The sequence below is a fragment of the Chiloscyllium punctatum genome, chromosome 22 (assembly GCF_047496795.1).
Source record: "Chiloscyllium punctatum isolate Juve2018m chromosome 22, sChiPun1.3, whole genome shotgun sequence".
Classification (NCBI taxonomy): Eukaryota; Metazoa; Chordata; class Chondrichthyes; order Orectolobiformes; family Hemiscylliidae; genus Chiloscyllium; species Chiloscyllium punctatum.
In genome coordinates this window covers 31,626,358-31,644,742 of record NC_092760.1, presented here as the reverse complement: position 1 = coordinate 31,644,742, position 18,385 = coordinate 31,626,358, and the positions used below count along the sequence as shown (strand labels likewise).

Sequence of the window (18,385 nt, the reverse complement as noted above, 5' to 3'; positions counted from 1 at the left end):
GATGCTCTGTGTTGGCGACACTGCACACTTAGTTCCAGTGCATTGGAAAGCTGCTGAAGATACGAAAGAACAAGATGGGCGGCACAGTGGCACATATGGGTGGCACGGTGGCACAGTGGTTAGCACTGCTGCCTCACAGCGCCAGAGACCTCGGTTCAATTCCCACCTCAAGCAACTGGCTCTGTGGAGTTTGCACATTCTCCCCGTGTCTACGTGGGTTTCCTCCGGGTGCTCCGGTTTCCTCCCACAGTCCAAAGATGAGCAGGTCAGGTGAATTGGCCATGTTAAATTGCCCGTGCTGTTAGGTTAGGGGTATGGGTGGGTTGCGCTTCGGCGGGTCGGTGTGGACTTGTTGGGCCAAAGGGCCTGTTTCCACACTGTAAGTAATCTAATCTAATCTAATCTAATGCTTTAAACTGTACTCCTGTTCTTTTGCAACTCGAGTACATATGACAATAAACGTAATTCTAATTCGAAGTGGCTAGTTTGGTTGTTGGTTGGGTGGAGGTAGCAGGTGGAAGCCCCACTGCTGTCCCACTTCCACCCCAAATCAACGTTATGGTGGGACGGCCTTCGGACAGCCTTTCTATCCCACAGATAATGAGGCCCCTAAGTGGGGCATTTGATCCGCACTGACGAGTCTCATTCAGTCACCATTGGTATTAACTCAGCAATGGATGGTGGGGGAGCTCACTGTGTGGGGATCAAGAGAAGCAAACCCATGTGATGGGGTCAATGGAGGGGCCTCACTCAGAAGCACTCAGTGACTGATCGTGGGGAAGGGAGAGAGGATGGGGTTGCTAAGAGCCATCTCTTGTCCTTGCAGCCAATAATCCCCCTGAAACTCTATTTCGTGACCCCCACCCTTCTAGCCCCATCGCTCACCTGTGGCTTGAGTACAGTAAGCCTGGTCTGGATGCATATTGCCTGCCTGGATCTGCTGCAATGGTGGAACTCTTGGTTGGGAACTCTTGCTAGGTGGAACACCTTTGATCTCAGAAATGACCTGCTGCGTTTTGTTAAGTGCCGAGAGGCATTTAATTCATTCCTAAAAGAGGGAATGTAGCTCTCGAATGGGTGGGTGAAACCTCCATCAGCTTCATCAAATCCAGTTCTTCTATATCCGCTTCCTTACAACACGTGAACTCAGTTTCACATCGCAACGATGGCATTGCAGCATTCCCTCAGTTATTGCACTGAAAGTGTCAAGCTTGTGTGCTATGTTGATAGAATATGCTATCTGAGCTGAACCGGACTGCCATTTATACTGCTATCTCAAGAGTTGACCATACCCCTTTACCAACAAGTCAATTGTGTAAAGTAGGATGTTGTAGCATATGGTGATTTTACTTTAAAAAACTATCGCTGTGCCCCATTGACCTTTGTATTCATTCACTTTGGCGTCCAAATGGGATCATCAGTGGCTCTTGACTTTCTTCCAGGATGACTCTTTTTTTACGAGCTATGGCTCTGCCTATTCCAGCAGCGTGATTTCAACTTGTTTCATAGAAATAAGACATCCCTTATCCTATTCCTTTCAAGACCAGCCCAGCTTGCTACCACTCCAGGATTTCACTGCACTCGACAGGCATCAAAAGATTAACCTCCTGGAAAACACTACAAGCAACTTGGGAGAGGGAGAAAAATGATGGGGGTGGGGGAGTTTGGGGTTCTATACTCTGATTTTTAAAAAAACAGCACACGTAGTTCTACTATAACGTGTCTTATGTTAACACCAATTGGTTGTAATGCAATTGGGTGAATAGGGAATGCTGTTTCTAAAGCACGATCTTTTAAAGTGTGTGTTGGCTAAAACACAATTAGATCGCCAACACTTCAAGTGGTGTTTGCATTGTGTAATTTTTGTATAGCACATGGTCGCCCAGGAACACAACCATCACATTCTGGAAGAACTGGCTGCACGTTTCTTTGAACACCGTGGACTGTGTCTAGAAATATTCAAGATGAGAAACAAAGCTATTTGGCTGACCACCAAGGCTGAGTAGCACCGTGGGTGTGCTTCCTGAATGAAGTGGCAAGGTAGGATCCCAAGATCACTAATACAACATTTAGGTTCAGTATAAAGACAGCTTTGTGGGATTGTGCGTAACTGTGTGGCTGGCTTCAGGGAACAGAGGTGTGAATCTTGAGGAAATGGAAATCAGCTTGCAGCAAAAGTAGGTAGGGCCGCACAAATGGGCAGAATGGAAGAGAAGGTGTATGGCATGCTTGCATTTATTGGTCAGTGCACTGAGTGCAAGAGTCAAGATATCATGTTGCAGCTTTATAAGACTTTGGTTAGAGTATTATATTTTGTTCTGGTTGCCACATTACAGGAAGGACATGGAGGCTTTGGAGAGGATGCAGAAGAGGTTCACCAGGATGCTAAAACAGAAATTGCTGGAAAAGCTCAGCAGGTCTGGCAGCATCTGTGGAGAGAAATCAGACATTTTGGGTCAAGTGACCCTCTTCCTCAGAACACAACCTGATGGTGGAGCAGTAGAGGCTGAGGGAAAACTTGGTAGAAGTCCACAAAATTAAGAGATGCGTAGACAGGGTTGACAGGAAAACCTTTTTTTCCCTTGAGATGAAATGTCTGATATTAGCAGCAGGGGGACATTTCAAAGGAGATGTGAGGGGTAAGATTTTAAACAGGGAGAGGCAGGTGTCTGGAAGGTGCTGCTGAGGTGGTGATGGAGGCAGGTACGAGAGGGTTATTTAGGGGACTTTTAGATAAGCACACGAATATGCAAGGAAGGGGTGGGGGGGAAGATATGGACCAAGGACAGGCAGAAGGGATTAGTTTAATTTGGCGTCAGGATTAGCAAAACATCGTGGGCCAAAGGACCCGTTCCTGTGCTGTACTGTTCTATAAAACTTAATATTTGAACACCTTCAGAGTAGCACTCCCTAAATATTGTACTGTCTGCCTGGACTACCCATTCATTGTCTCCATTGTGGATCTCCAACCCATGTTTTTCTGAGCCAACAGTGAGAATGGGACACCTGACCCAAAGTTTATCCCAGTCTCCTTTATGGATTTCTCTCCCTCTCTCTCCCACCATGACTCTTGCATGTGATCTCATATTTATTGCTAATTAAAGTCCTCAAAGAATTTGCTGTGCAGAAAAAGTGTGAAGCACAATCGCTTGGCAATCAGTCAGTTACCATGTTAAAAACAATCCCCCTGTTATTCTTTTTACTAAACATTTCCCCAGAAACATCGCTCTGATTGTAGTTAAATCCAAGGTGACGTTACTCATACAATTCATTGACAGGAAGAGCACACAATGAATCATTAGTGAGAAAGCAATGAATCATTTCTGATGATGTATGGAGCTTGAGGGCACAAAGCCAGTGACATCCTCCCAGAGTCTCCATTACGATATCAGTCTTGGCATCAACTTCTTGCCATCCACTAAGTTTTAGTCTTGCTGCTGAAATGTTGAAGCAGGGAGACTGAATTTCTGATCTTCAAGTCATCCCATCACTGCATTCAGGAAGTGAGGCCTAGTCAGCTCAAATCTGACTGAATCATGGTTGGTGCTCATTCTGACAATGCTGAAAAGCATTCACCAGAGGACTGAGTCAACAACTCGATGGTATAGACTAGAAACAGTGTCATTCCAGCTAGAAACAATAGAAGATTGGAGAAAGATGAAGCTTATTCTTACAGGTTTATAATGGTCAGAAGGAAGCCTGACTGAGTGCTATCAATTCACCAAATTTAAAAATGACGAAGTTGTATTTATATAGTGCCTATTGATACCTCAGTACACACCTAAATGGCTAGGACAAAGTACTTAGTAATGCATAGTTGCTGCTGTAATGTAGGATTGTAAGATCCTACAGTGTTCCTGAGTGGGACATAATTAGTACTTTATATACTAAATAGAGGTGTGAAGTACAGATATAGAGAAATGCTTTGATTTTAGGGTGGTTGACCACTATGTATGCTCAGACTTGATTTGGGCTTTCTGAAACAGTCTCTGGCACGTTCATCCAGCTCGCACTGATCCCAGCTCACACTCATCCCAGTTCACACTGAGCCCAGCTCACACTGCCACACTGAGCCCAGCTCACACTCATCCCAGCTCACACTCATCCCAGCTTACACTCATCCCACACTGCCACACTGAGCCTAGCTCACACTCATCCCAGCTCGCACTGATCCCAGCTCACACTCATCCCAGTTCACACTGAGCCCAGCTCACACTCATCCCAGTTCACACTGAGCCCAGCTCACACTGCCACACTGAGCCCAGCTCACACTCATCCCAGCTCACACTCATCCCAGTTTACACTCATCCCACACTGCCACACTGAGCCTAGCTCACACTCATCCCAGCTCGCACTCATCCCAGCTCACACTCATCCAGCTCACACTGAGCCCAGCTCACACTCATCCCAGCTCACACTGAGCCCAGCTCACACTCATCCCAGCTCGCACTGATCCCAGCTCGCACTGATCCCAGCTCATCCCAGCTTGCACTGATCCCAGCTCACACTGCCACACTGAGCCCAACTCACACTCTTCCCGCTCACACTGAACCCAGCTCACACTGAGCCCTGCTTACACTGAGCCCAGCTCATACTGACACATTGAGGCCAGCTCACACTGGTTCATTATTTCCTGGAGAGGTGAGACTTTTCAGATTTCTAGTCTCTGTGTATTTCACTGGCTGCTCAATGTTGACAGCGGCTGTGATCATTCCCAGTATCCCTAAACTTCTGCTTTAAGGAAGAGGAAATGTGTGAGCAAGCTGCTCAGCCCCTCAAAGTGATCGCTGTATTGCCGCTTGGTGTAAGGCCTGGAAAACCAAAGAAGCTGAGAAGTTATTCCTTTGTAGTGCAGGAGGATTCGCGAGCAATCTTGTAGAGACTGATCACCACATTTATTGCTGTTGATGGGACATTTTCTGCTTTAATCAAGCTTTGTTTAGTTTGTTTGGATCATGTTGCTTTTTACTCATCAGTTACCTCTGAGAATGGCTTGGGTGTATGTCCAGCTTGTGGATCCATTGCAGTGCTGAGGAGATGCCACACAGTCTGATGTGACATCTATTAGCTGAGATTAGTTTGAGACTCCAGCTGCTCTTCAGGAGGATGTTAGAGAAAACCCACAGTATTGTGTGAAGAAGAGCAGGGAAGTTGTCCTCCATGTCCCAGCCTGTAGCATCAGTACCCCGAGAAAAGAAGTTTGGTCAGGTTATTTGTTAAAAAAATCACAGGACACCAGGTTACAGTCCAACAGGTTTATTAGAAAGTGCAAGCTTTTGGAGTGAGGCTGTGTGCAAAGTGATTGCCACATTTCCTATACTGCAACAATGACTACACTGCAAAAGGTGCTATAAAAATGCAAGTCCTTTAGGTTAGCCACATCCTGAAGGGGCACTTGCTTTGTTATTTGTTGCCTAGTAACACGAAGGTCAACCTTAGTGCTCCACCATCCCAGGACCAGTGCAGGAGGCTGGATCAAGTTAAAGCAGACTCGGAGAGAGGGTGGAAGCAGTGGGAGTGTGTACATTATAGTTCTCAAAGTTAAAAAAAGGGAAAAAAGATTAAACGGAAACCTATTGAACGATCTAATTAAGCCGCGATTAAATGCTGCCAGATAAGCTTCATTTTAACAACTTTTGCTGGGCTAACCTTAAACAGCCTTCAGCTGCTGTGACCCATTTTAGCATTTTTATCTCCTGGCCATTAGCTGGGTTCTTGCATAACCCATGAGGTCACCGCATTATAAGTACACATTTCCAAGACGATGACTGAGTTTTTTCCCTTTCGACATGATTCTAAATTTGGCCAACCAACTCTCTCACAAAAATGCAAGGAAAGAAAAAAAATCCCGAAATGTCGTCAATGAAATGTTCCCACCCAGACTAGCGCTGGTGGTTGGGACAGGGAACTGGCTGTATTCCCAGAACACTTACACTGCAGCAGGCCTGGAAAGGCTTTTAAAAAAGTCTTGACAAGGAACAAATTTATAAGGAAGTGGAGGAAAACTATGCTGGAATGCTGGCTGGAGCTAACTTCTCGATCTTGCTCTCTGGGAGAAGGGGAGGTAAACAATCTTGATGATGGCAATGATGATGTCTGGCGGTTGCGAAAACATGAAAAGCAGAGAAAGAACACATTTCCTTCTGAGGGCAAAATGTGTTTCAAGTGCAGGTGACGAAATGCCGATAAAATGTGTGAGTTAGTCTGGAAAGGAAATGTGTTTAGTAGTGGTCACATTATAAATGGCACCCCTGGGGTTTCTGTGGAAGTGGGAGGAGGGGTGAGGGTATCGGGGAAGGCTGCTGTTTTGCAAATAGTTTGTCTTTTTTGAAGAGTGCCAAGCTTATATTGAAAATAAGCACCTGGACATTGTCATTTCCTACCCTGAACTACCGCTTCAGGTGGTCAATGAAACAAGAGAGCTTTAAATAAACACTGCATTCTCCTTGGTCTATTTTTAGTTGCTTTTTTTTTTGCCTGACTCCCTCGCTTCCCTGCACCAAAGTCATAAACTCCTCACCAATGGAGTGATTTCAACAAGCACCCGGTTCTGATCTTGTTCTGTAAGGCTCATCATTCACAGATGAGCTCTTGGCAGTGAAGAATGGCAGACAATTTGACTATTGGGACCATAAGACCATAAGACATAGGAGTGGAAGTACAGCCATTCGGCCCATCGAGTCCACTCCGCCATTCAATCATGGCTGATGGGCATTTCAACTCCACTTACCCGCATTCTCCCCGTAGCCCTTAATTCCTTGTGACATCAAGAATTTATCAATCTCTGCCTTGAAGACATTTAGCGTCCCAGCCTCCACTGCACTCTGCGGCAATGAATTCCACAGGCCCACCACTCTCTGGCTGAAGAAATGTCTCCGCATTTCTGTTCTGAATTTACCCCCTCTAATTCTAAGGCTGTGTCCACGGGTCCTAGTCTCCTCGCCTAATGGAAACAATTTCCTAGCGTCCACCCTCTCCAAGCCATGCATTATCTTGTAAGTTTCTATTAGATCTCCCCTTAATCTTCTAAACTCCAATGAATACAATCCCAATCAATCACAGTTGTGCCTGATCTGATCATGTCTCCTTTACCTTTCAAAAATATACTTTATTCATAAAAGGCTCTCTTTGTGTGTATATATAATATGTAGTCACAAATGCAGTTCATAGTATCATAGAATTCCTACAGTGTGGAAACAGGCCCTTCGGCTCAACAGGTCCACACTGACTTCAGTACAGTTGTATATCAAGTAAACAAACAAAGTGTTGAACTTTGACTCGATCCAATAAAACAAAACCTGGAGGTGCCGGTGTTGGACTGGGGTGGACAAAGTTAAAAATCTCACAACACCAGGTTATATTCCAACAGTTTTATTTGGAAGCACTAGCTTTCGAAGCTAATGCTTCCAAAACAACCAAAGACATCTCTTATACATACAATACTAATATTTACATGTATTTGAGGCACTGGGAGGTGCAATACCTGAACAGACTCCCATTTACCTTCAGACTGTGGTCTTTCCCCATTGCGCCTTGGCAGAAGCTGCCCCATGCTTTAGTGTGTCCATCAGCACATAGTCCTGGAGCTTGGAATGTAACAGCAACATACTGTCGAGGTCCACTCCTTGCTCTGGAAGACCAACATGTTTCGGGCAGATCAAAGAGAGTCTTTCACTGCATTGATGGTCCTCCAGGTGCAGTTGATGTTTGACTCAGTGTGCATCCAACCTCGACTAAATCCACTGCATCTCTGTCCAGACTTCCTTTGCAAAGGCACATTCCAACAGGAGTGGTGTGACAATCTCTACCGCCCCCGCAGCTGCTTTGAGTGCAGAGTGCGGTGACGCAGACAGACTGGGCATACATGAAGGATCTCCCAGATAGTGCCCTTCTCACCAGCAGCCAAGCGATGTCTTGGTGAAAGTTCTGGCAATGAGGGATTCTGCCAAATGACTTGGACAGTCTGCTCAGGGAACTAGGTGACAGGATCCACCCTCTTCCTTTTCCCTCAGGGTCTCAAGGACACTACATGCTGAAGCCTGACCTGTCCACGTCTCACTGTGTATCTGTACACCTCTTTCCTGTTGGAATTAATGCATTATGTTCAAGGGAAGGGATCCTAACTGATTCCTGTCTCCTCTTAGTCCAAACGAATGTTAATTATAACATTCATACCACCATCATATTGTGCCGACAGGAGAAATCAGGGAGTGAACCTTCAATCATTCGGAGCTCTAAGGCTCAGATTCATGCCTGAGTTAAATTTACTGTTTGCTACATGCTGGGCAAACACTTTGACAGTTTTACTTATTATTAAATGTTAACACAATGATCCGAATCTAATGCCCATACCTCTGTACAGAAAACAGACGCTGAATCTTCCGCAATGCTACATTAATTCAGAGCTGAAAATGTGTTGCTGGAAAAGCGCAGCAGGTCAGGCAGCATCCAAGGAACAGGAGAATCGACGTTTTGGGCATCAGCCCTTCTTCCCGAAACATCGATTCTCCTGTCCCTTGGATGCTGCCTGACCTGCTGCGCTTTTCCAGCAACACATTTTCAGCTCTGATCTCCAGCATCTGCAGTCCTCACTTTCTCCTCCCACATTAATTCAGTGTCTGTTTCCCTTCTGTTCATGAAGTGCTCAAGATTAGTGATCAATACCAGTGATCAAAAAATTGGCTGTCTTACTTTTGCTGCTGTTATAACTGGCTCCATTCATATGCTGGATCACAGTTAGGTCATGCAACATAATTAATACAAATGCACTCTTAAAAAGAAACAGATCTCTGACTGACTGACACGAAATGTCAAATCAGAGTGTGCACCATCCAACAACCACGAATCTTATAACACTGAAAGAGACTATTTAGTCCAGAGAGACTGTGTTTGCTCTTTTAAAAAGCTCTCCAGCTAGTTCCATTCTCCACTATTTGACCCAAAGCCTTACATTTTGTTCTTTTTCAACTCCATATCCAATTCTTTCTGAAATTTACAATTGAATTCACTTCCCTACTCCTTCAGGCAGTGTATTTCTCTCCCTGTTAACACAAACAATACATTTAATAAAGTTGGGGGGATCTGGGTGTGAGCTGTCCAACCATTCGGGAATGGTGTTATCACCACATTGTGTCCTTCATGGCAGCGCAACAGAAATAATTGTGTCACGAATTTTGAGGACCACTGTGGGCACATTTGTCACTGATGATCTGGGAAAGGTGGGGGTACCTCATCCTGAATAAGTTGGAGCTGAGCTTGTATCACTCTTGGATCAGCACAGGGGAAAGAATGTAGCAATCACAGCTGCCAGTCCACTCACTAACCAGGTTTTTTTTAAAATGGGTTTATCAATATCTTTTACAGCATAGTCACATTCCCTATTTGGGTCTCATTTCTGTTCAGGGCTCCAGGCTAAGCTGCATGTCAAGATCTGTAAGTAAGCATCTTTACTACTGGCCAAGAGGTTAGCACGACTATGTCTTAGCTACCTCTGGATTCCAGGCCTGAAGGTTGAGCTGCACCAGGATCTGGGATTTGCCCCCAGAAGGGTATTTGTTCCTGGAGCAGCAAAGCTTGTGTTCATTTCCATTGCTTAAGCATTAGATTTGGGTAACAACACAGAAAGACTTCAACAGCTGTTTATTACAGCTTTATTATAGCTCCTAATATACAGATATTACAGTCAGTGTCTGGACTAATATTATGCTATTCAGTTACAAACAGAAACACACACTCAACATGTCATGCTTCAAGTGGCCCCAGTTAAGCTGGATTCTGAGACCTTTATACCCTCAGGTCACATGCTGGCGATATCATGCCTCTTAAAGGCATTTCTGACATAGCGGAAGATGTAACAGGACAGGCAGTCACACCAACAGTGTAGCTGGTCAGATACATTGACAGAAATTAACATTTGTCTTGAGTCTCCTGTTAAACTACAGCTTCGGGTTCTGCGCTGGACGGACAGCCCTGAGAAGGGTGGTGTGGCGGATTTCATGCTAATGGAATAAGGGATATAAACAGTGGGGAAGTTTGGTAATTAGTGGAATGATCGGGGATACTAAAAGCCATTGTTAGCTCATTTATCCTTTCCTGTGTTGCCACAGTGGATGCACATTAGAAGTACTTTATTGGTTGTAAGATGCTTTGAGGCATCCTGAAGAATCTTGCATAAAGGCGATTAATGCCTTCCTTTCCCCCTCCATCCTGCTATTTACGGCAACATAAACACCTATTTCATTCGGGGGAGCGGACGGGGAAGCTTGTAGGAAATGCTTTGCTGACTTGAATTCGAACTATCTGAAAAGTTAAACGCGGGGCTCACAAGCTGAGTGAGCAATACTGCCCTGAACAGACCGAAAACTGACCCGAACGACCAAAGCTGACCCCAGCATGGCAGCACGGTCCAGACTTAAACCACAATCTTGTTGTTGTTGACAGACACCTTTGCTGCAAGATAACAAGCAGCAAAAGGGTGAAAAGGTCATGGAAGTGAAATTGCTCTCCTGCTTTGTGCTGGGAGGGGGCACCACTTGAAGCGTGGAAGTGTCCTGCTCTGAGTCCCATTCATTGCCGGGAACACAATGCACAATGGGGCGATATGTGTGCTAAGTGCACCGCTCGCCTGCCGTATGCCATTAAATGCTGCAAATCCCTCCCCGTTCCTGCGCGGAAGAGCCTCCTTTTGCACAGAAGCCCCTCAGTAAAGAAGGAATACTCCCCCACCGGAATTTAGCAACGGGGAAAAGGAATCGCAGAAAGAAGAGCCCAACATGTTGAGAAGTTGAAAGGGGGGGGGGGGGGGGGAAGGGGGCGTGGAATTGCACTGAATAATCCAACAGGAAATCTTAACCGGAGTCTCTCAGAAACTGCACCTTTTCCTTCCGACAGTGTCCCAACCCCCCCCCCCCCCCCCGCAAGCGGGAAAAGATACATTTCGAAAACACATAGGCCGTCCTACTGAGGCTGAAAGGTGGCCCGCATATTTACGCGGTGAGTCAGGAATGCGGAGCTCCACACCGCCTCTCCCATGAGTTGGGAAGGCTCTGTCTCTGTCTCTCTGGAGAGAGTATTGTGCTGTAGCCCTGCTGCAGTACGGCTTGGAGTCTGCACACACACACACACCGGAGGAGAGAGCGAGAGACACACACAGGAGAGATAGATAGAACAGATGAGATACACGCAGGGGAGAGACACATACAACAGATACACATAGATACACACACACGTATGAGGCAGAGAGAGAGACATAGATAAAGCAGAGGAGACACATACAGACATAGGAGAGAGAGACACATCCATCCGAAGATCCCGCCCGCTCCGGACTCTTGCCGAATTGCATTTATTTAAAAACCCTGTCGCTGCTTTAAGCATGTATGAAACGGAGATGAAACTGAAGATCAGAGTCAGACGGATCAAAGAAGGAAGGGAAATCCGAGGTGCGTATTGTAAAGTTTAATTCTTTTCTTAAAACAAAAAGCGAACTTTTATGTCTGAAGTTGCTAGCAGAAGCGAGTTGCACCGACTGTAATGTATCTGTTTTTTGATACACCGTATGTCAGCTTGAGCAGGGCCTCTGCTGCTGTGGTGTCAGGAGATGGGGTGGCAGTGGCATTGACAGATAAGAGGCAGGGGTCCTGAGGTCAAGACCGTGAATGACCTGGGAGCCAATATTAGTATGAGCTCTAGCCCCTGCCCCTTGTTCCTGCATCCTTCCCTTCTCCGCAGGCTGGAATGAGCAGACTTGGGATGGTCACAGCGAATGAAGGGTTAATGGAAACGCTTAAACAAGGAATCCAGAGTTAACGTGATCTTATCCATAAAGTACAGTGTGACAGCTGAGAGAGAATGCTTTGTGAATTATGTAATGACAGTGTACACCCTGCAGAGGACACTCTGTTGACTAATAGCATGTTGAAGCAATGATGATCACACATCCCCTCTTTGTACCTTACTGCTGCTGGGAACAAAAGGGAGAGGATGTAGCTTTTCGTTTTAAATGGTAAGCTCGAAACTTAAATATCCCACCATGGGTGAACACAGACGGATGCCCCTTGCATCTGCCTTCCTGGGACATGTTCTCGTAAACCACAGAGCCACTGATGTCATGCCTCAGGAATGATATTAGCATCCCAAAAGCTGGCTATCTAATCGAGCCAAAAAAAAGCGCTCCAGATGAAATGATTTATTGGAACAGTTCCATGGCAACACATCTCCTGGACTGATGTCAGAAAATTGGACAAGTGTTTTTTTTTTGGATGGGGGAGTTGGGGGTGGTGGTGGATATTGTCGTTGCTGGAAGATGTACGGCTGGTAAGCTTTTGTTTGATGGAGCATAACAAGTGGTTGAGCTGTCGACTGAGAGGGCTATAGAAGTAGCACACTGTTCTCCCGAGAGTGATAGACAGAGATGGGGCCTACTGCAGCATGATGTCATCCAGCTAGCTCACAGCAGGCTTAGAACCAGCTGTAACCAAGTACTATTGTTGAGCTCTAACCTCTCCCCTCAACAAAAAAAGCAGCAGGCAGGCTTGTGAGGCAAGCTGCATATTCTTTATCATAATAGGATACTTGATTTGGGTAGCATCTCTATCAAATCATTGTTATGCTTTGTGACGCTGCTCCCTCCTTTGGTCAGTCGTGAGTTTTAAATAGCCAGTCGTTTTTGAGTTTTGATTTGATTTTATTATTGTCACGTGTAGAGTGAAAAGTTTCGTTTTGCATGCAGATCATACCAGACAAAGTGCATTAGGGAACTGGAACAGAGTGAGGAACACAATGTTATTGTTGCACAGAAAGTGCACAAAGAATGAGATCAACATTAAATTTAAAAATGTGAGAGGTCCATAGTCACAACGGGGAAGACATTGTTCTCCACAGAGCCCACAGCTCTCCACAGGGTAAATGGGTGCCTGAATTACCTTTTGTTGAGTTTGGACGGTATAAAAAATATATGATGGCATAGTACAACACAGAAGGGGTGCATTTGGCCCATCATATGAGTACTACGTCTTTGAAAATGTATTTACTTAGTACCATTCCATTGCTGCTTCCCCATAGCCTTGCAAGTGCTTCCTTTGCCCATATAAATGCAATTTCATTTTGGAAGTTACTCTTAAAACTGCTTTCATTGCCCTTTCAGGCAGCGCACTGCAACTCCTAACAACATGCTGCAGAAAAAAAACCTCATCATTGCCCCTTATTCTTCTGCCAACTATTTTAAATGTTAAGAAGTTATTTTTTGCAACCCTAGTATTAGGTTCTATTCCTTGGAGGCCAATCGAAACAGAGTGCAGTTATTGAGGGTTTTAATGAGGCTGCTGTGCACTTAGCGATACTTTGATTTTGATTTACACTCACAAGACACAGAGACAGGAAAGGCAACTTGTTTGTCAAGAACTGAGCTTAAGTTTGCAGTATTCCATTTGCCAGGATCATTTATAGAGCAGGATTAAAGCTTTCCAGCCAGCTGATCTTGTTAGTTAAATACATTCTTGTAATTTTTTCCTTTGTGTGATAAAAAGGAACTGAAGTACAAAAAAGCCGCCCCCATGTATTTAAGGAAAGTATTCATAGTTTGTCAGGACAATACTTGATTTATAGCATTCATAAATCATCGTGCAAGGTTGCAAATTTTATTTTGTTTGCTGTGTTTAGTTTGCACCTGAATTTAGGTCCATCCTCCATTTATAAAGTTGATATAACTGAAATGTTTGGCATTACTTTTTAATGTATATAAACATAAGGGTCGGATAATATTTGTGTGTTCATGTTATTCCATGTGAACTTCTGTTTCACATGTTAGCTCATCTGAAGACAGTGGAGATGGTGCTACTATTGGCCTCAGCACTTCTAAATTAAGGGGGTTGGCGAACATGGAAACTCCCCAGGTTTTGTGTTCTTAAAAAGGAAGACTTGTGCTCATATAGCACTTTTCATAACGATCAGGATGTCATAGTGCATTTCACAGTTAATTAAATACTTTTTGAAGCATTCTTGCTGTAATTACCATCCCACATGGACATTGCATTGTCGACACTACTTGTCATGTTGCTCCCTCCCTCCACATACAGAATATTTGTGCCATAAATCACTCTGTGTACTCAATACATGAAGAATGTGCCCTTAAAATGTTTGGAACCATTTCCCCCAGCAGGGAGTGATCATTTTAAAATAAATCTAGTGAGCAACGAACTCAGACTAATCATACTTATAATTGCAAAACTCCGATTTGGTAATGTATATAGGTGTGAAGTCTGTTACTGATGAGAAAGTTGGACTGAGGCTGTTTGTGTAACTAGTGTTGTGTTGTAATGCTTGTGAACCAGTGGTTCAGTTTTGCTTTACATTATTGAGCTCTGGTCTGGCTGGAACAATTGTTCCTGTTTCTTCATCCATATCTGTCCCAAACCCTTTGAATACGGGATTAAATAAACAAACACTTGGATGTTTACAACTCACTGCTGATTATTTACAATTTGCCTAGCTCTTTATAAAGCAAGCTCCAAACTGAGGAACACTGATGAAAACAGTGGACATTTAGCCAAAAATATAAAGCAACAAACTCCTTTAATTTGTAACCTATCAGGTTGCCACCTCCAGGTTAACTGAACACCAGGATATAATTTAATAGGCTGCCGCCTGGCCGATTCAGTCATCCATGTATTATGTGGGAGCAGCAGAGGTTTCCAATTAAGGAGTCAAGCTAATTTTCAGCCCCAGAATGTACCCTGACCTAGCAGCCAAATGATTTATTGCCAGCTTTTGGAGGCAAGGGCATTGACCTGCACCTGTGCTTCGCTTCAATCGTGATGTGATGTAATTGTCAAATCCAGGAGGTGATGTAATGCAACTAAAAGAGCATATTGAAACTGTGGGGGGAGGAGAGCTGAAACACTATACTGGGCGTGGATTCAGGATGTATAATGTTCCTGTTAATGCAGCATGCTGTCCAATGCAAAATATGTTGTGTATCCGTGAACATACACTTGCCTCCCCTTCCCTTGAATGTTCTAAACTCCCCAGCCTTGCAAAGGAAGTACCAAGTTACTGAGATTGAATATTCTCATACCCAAAAGAACCATGTACAGTACTGGAATTTGGCTTTTGTGAAATACAACATTGTTTTGATTCATTTCACTGACTGATTAGGAGAACTTCTATTGTGATGTGTAGGCAGCGCTGAAGTCATTGAATAGAGTGGAAGCTGCGAACATGAAATTGAAAGTAAAGACAGTTTTTTTTTGAAAAAAGGAACTCAGGAAATGGGTGCCATTTATCGCTTATCCTTAATTGTGCTTGAAAAGGAGATGGTGAACTTTTCTTGAACTGCTGTTGCTGTTCGTGTGGTGTGTGTGTGTGTGTGTGAGTGTGGAGTGAAGATGTAAGATCACAAGAGTCGACAATTCAGCTTCTCGGGCCTGCTCTGCCATTTGATACAATGATGGCTGATCTCATCTTGGCCTCAACTCCACTTTCCTATCCACTCTCCAGACCCTTCAACCCATTACTAAATAAAAATCATATCTCCTCCCTAAATTTACTCAAACACCCACGGCCCCAGCCAGGTACTGTTGACAAGGGATTTCCAGAATTTTAACCCTGCAATGATAAGTAATGATGATTTAGTTTTCGTCAGTGACAGGTGACTTAGAAAGAAACTTGGACGTGGCAGTGCCCGTATGAATTTGCTTCCCTTGATCTACCAGATGGCTGCCATTTTAGAAGGTACCTTCCCAGAATTCTGCATTGCATCTTGTAGATGATGCACACTTTTGTCCTGGTGGTGGACAGAGTCAGTGTTTAAGATGCTCAGGGAATGGTGATCAAGCCTGGATGGTGTTGAGCTTCTTGAGTGTTGTCTGAGATGCACTTATCCGGGCAAGTGGAAGAGCATTTGATCAAACCTGTGCCTTGCAGAGTGTGGACTGTGAACACAGAATACACTACTCAACATTTGACCTTCTCTGGTAGCCACAAAATTTATGTAGCTGTTCCAATTTCATTTCTGTCAACGTTGTCACTCCCTAACAAGGATGCTGATCTGCTGATTCAACAACAAGAATATCAAGGGGAAGTGCTTCGGCTATATCGTCAGTGATATTCATTGGCGGGCACTTGTGTGGCATGAATTTTACTTTCGAGCTATATCAACCCAATCCCAAATGTTGTCCTCACCCCATGCAGTCACACTGCACAACAGTGCGTGATTTGGCATCCCTGTGCTTCTCTGTCAGTAGTATGATTACTAACCTTCAAATTGCTTCCAAATAATGTCAGTGACCTATCAGTTGGTTTCCAAGGATGAGCTTGAGGTGTGATTACATTGTTGGAGTTTATTGAGTGGTTCGTTGTTTAATTTTCAGCAATACTTAGAGCAGGGTCTGGGAGAAAGTGAGAGTAAAACATTCCTCTAGCCCAAAGTCACTGATGAAGACTCTAGCACCTTCGTGAGCTGAGAAAATGTTTTCGTGCGGAGTGGTGTCCTTGAGTCTCCTTCCCCTACTCCTCCCAACTTTCTCAGCTCATGCTTTCAATTTATAATGATCTTTCTGCAAATTGGACATGCAGGTGAGCAGTTTGCATACTCTGCTCGGATGGTTTCATATCTTGTGTGTGACTGGGTCTCAGGTCCATATGATGAGTGTAGAAAATGATAGCGGCTTCAGTGGGAATTCACTGTACCAGAGGAGGCAAGGGAAGGCAAGATTTCTTTTCCTACAAAATGGATAAGTGCAAAGATTTCTAGCAAAGAACTAGGCAGCCACTTGGACCCGGGAGAGCTGGCCTTAATAATTAGCCTCTGCCGTGATGTAAAGAATCCTTTTTTTTTCAGAGTGGGTTAGGGGAAATGGCTGAGGCGACAGCTGTTAAGATCAGAGTAATTTTCCGCATCATCTCCTCAGGCCTCTGAGGGTGTATTATAAGGCTGCATAGTGTGCCAGCACTGTGTAATAATCATACGGCAAGCTGACAGACTATGGGGAGATAATAAATGACCGACTGGCTCTGCCTGTATTAAAGCTGCAGGGAACAAAGAGGATCCTGGTTGTTAGTTTAGTTTCTTAAGAAGGAAACTGGCCAGTTTCTTTCATTTCTCTTTGTTTTCTACGTAAATGGGCAGTCAGTTTTGCAGGGAGAAGCTGAATTTGAAATGCAAGGGCTCATCCACAAGTTCACCTATACCTTAACCTGCACCAAGTCCTGATGAGTCATTCCTTCAGTACTTACTGATCAACTTTGGTTCTTGGTCAAGCAATGAATGCCAGGATTTAAAAATTTTTATCCATCCATTTAAAAATCGCCATGTAATCTCTCTCCCTGTAATCCTGCCGAATCCCAAAACTGTCCAATAACTTTACGCTCCTCCAGTTCTGGTCTCTTGAACAAGCCCCCACTTCCTTTGCTGTATCCATTGTCAGCGTTAACCTCAATCTTGTACAATGACCATCTTATGCCTGTATACCTCAAATAAATTCTTTAAAATGTTGTTTAAGCTTCCTTCTTTCACCATGCTTTTAGTCCCCCATCCCTGTGAGACTTGGCTGCCATATTTTGTGTTACTGGGAAGTACTTTGGAACCCTTTACTATGTTAAAGTTGTATAAATCTATATAAATAAGCTGTATTGAATTGCTGTACGTTTCTAGTCACACAGCTCAGTAACAAACTCAGCTATTCATACACCAAGAATACTGTATTTTACATATTCTTCTTGGTGGGATATTTTGCTCTGATCACCTCTAGCTCAGCTCATTCCACTCCTGCCTCTAAATCCGAAGGTTAAGGCTGCCGCTCCACATCATTTACGAAGGGTAAGCTGCATTGTCAGATGTGCTATCTTTCAGATGAGGTTTCAAACCAGATGTCTGGTGCATGTAACGCAAAAAAACCCTCCATGAACTGGGGAGTTAACCCTGGTGTGACCAATATTAATCCATCAACTAATATCTCAGAGGGTTGTGGTGCAGTCGTAGTGCTATTTATCTCTGGGCTGTCAAATACCAGCCAGGCTGTTGGTCACAGAAGGAGTATTGAAACAGACCGTTTCATAAATCAGTCTGTGAATCTTTCCACCACTTTCCCACTATTTCCAAAACGTTTGTGTGAAGACACACTGACAATAATTAAGTTCACAAGAAAAAAAACTGTCTCTATGACATGGCTCTTTGAGGAAGTGCATAAATCGGCTGTGTGTTTCCTACATTAGGACAGTGACTTATGCTTCAAAAGTACTTTGACCAAAATAAATAAATTGGCTGCAATGTTCTTTGAGATGTCCAATGTTAGTGAGAGGTGCTACATAAATGAATACTTCTTTCTAGGCCTTGCACCTGACTACTGGGTGTTGAGTGAATGAACATGTAGAAAATTCTACTGGTGGTGCT

The 18,385-nt window shown here is 44.2% G+C and overlaps 1 protein-coding gene across 2 annotated transcripts in view; it reads left to right on the top strand.

Annotated features, from left to right (window-relative positions):
• The window catches only part of LOC140493481 (dual specificity protein phosphatase 8-like), a 229,172-nt gene that overhangs the window by 193,462 nt on the left and 17,325 nt on the right, over nt 1-18,385 (top strand). The window contains exon 1 of one of the 2 annotated variants that reach the window (XM_072591964.1): nt 10,932-11,438. The exons of the other annotated variant lie outside the window; for it this stretch is intronic. Coding sequence (XP_072448065.1) covers nt 11,372-11,438 — 67 coding nt within the window. The 5' untranslated portion in view covers nt 10,932-11,371. Of the gene's footprint in view, nt 1-10,931; nt 11,439-18,385 lie in introns of those variants that run through there. 2 annotated transcript variants of the gene reach the window in all.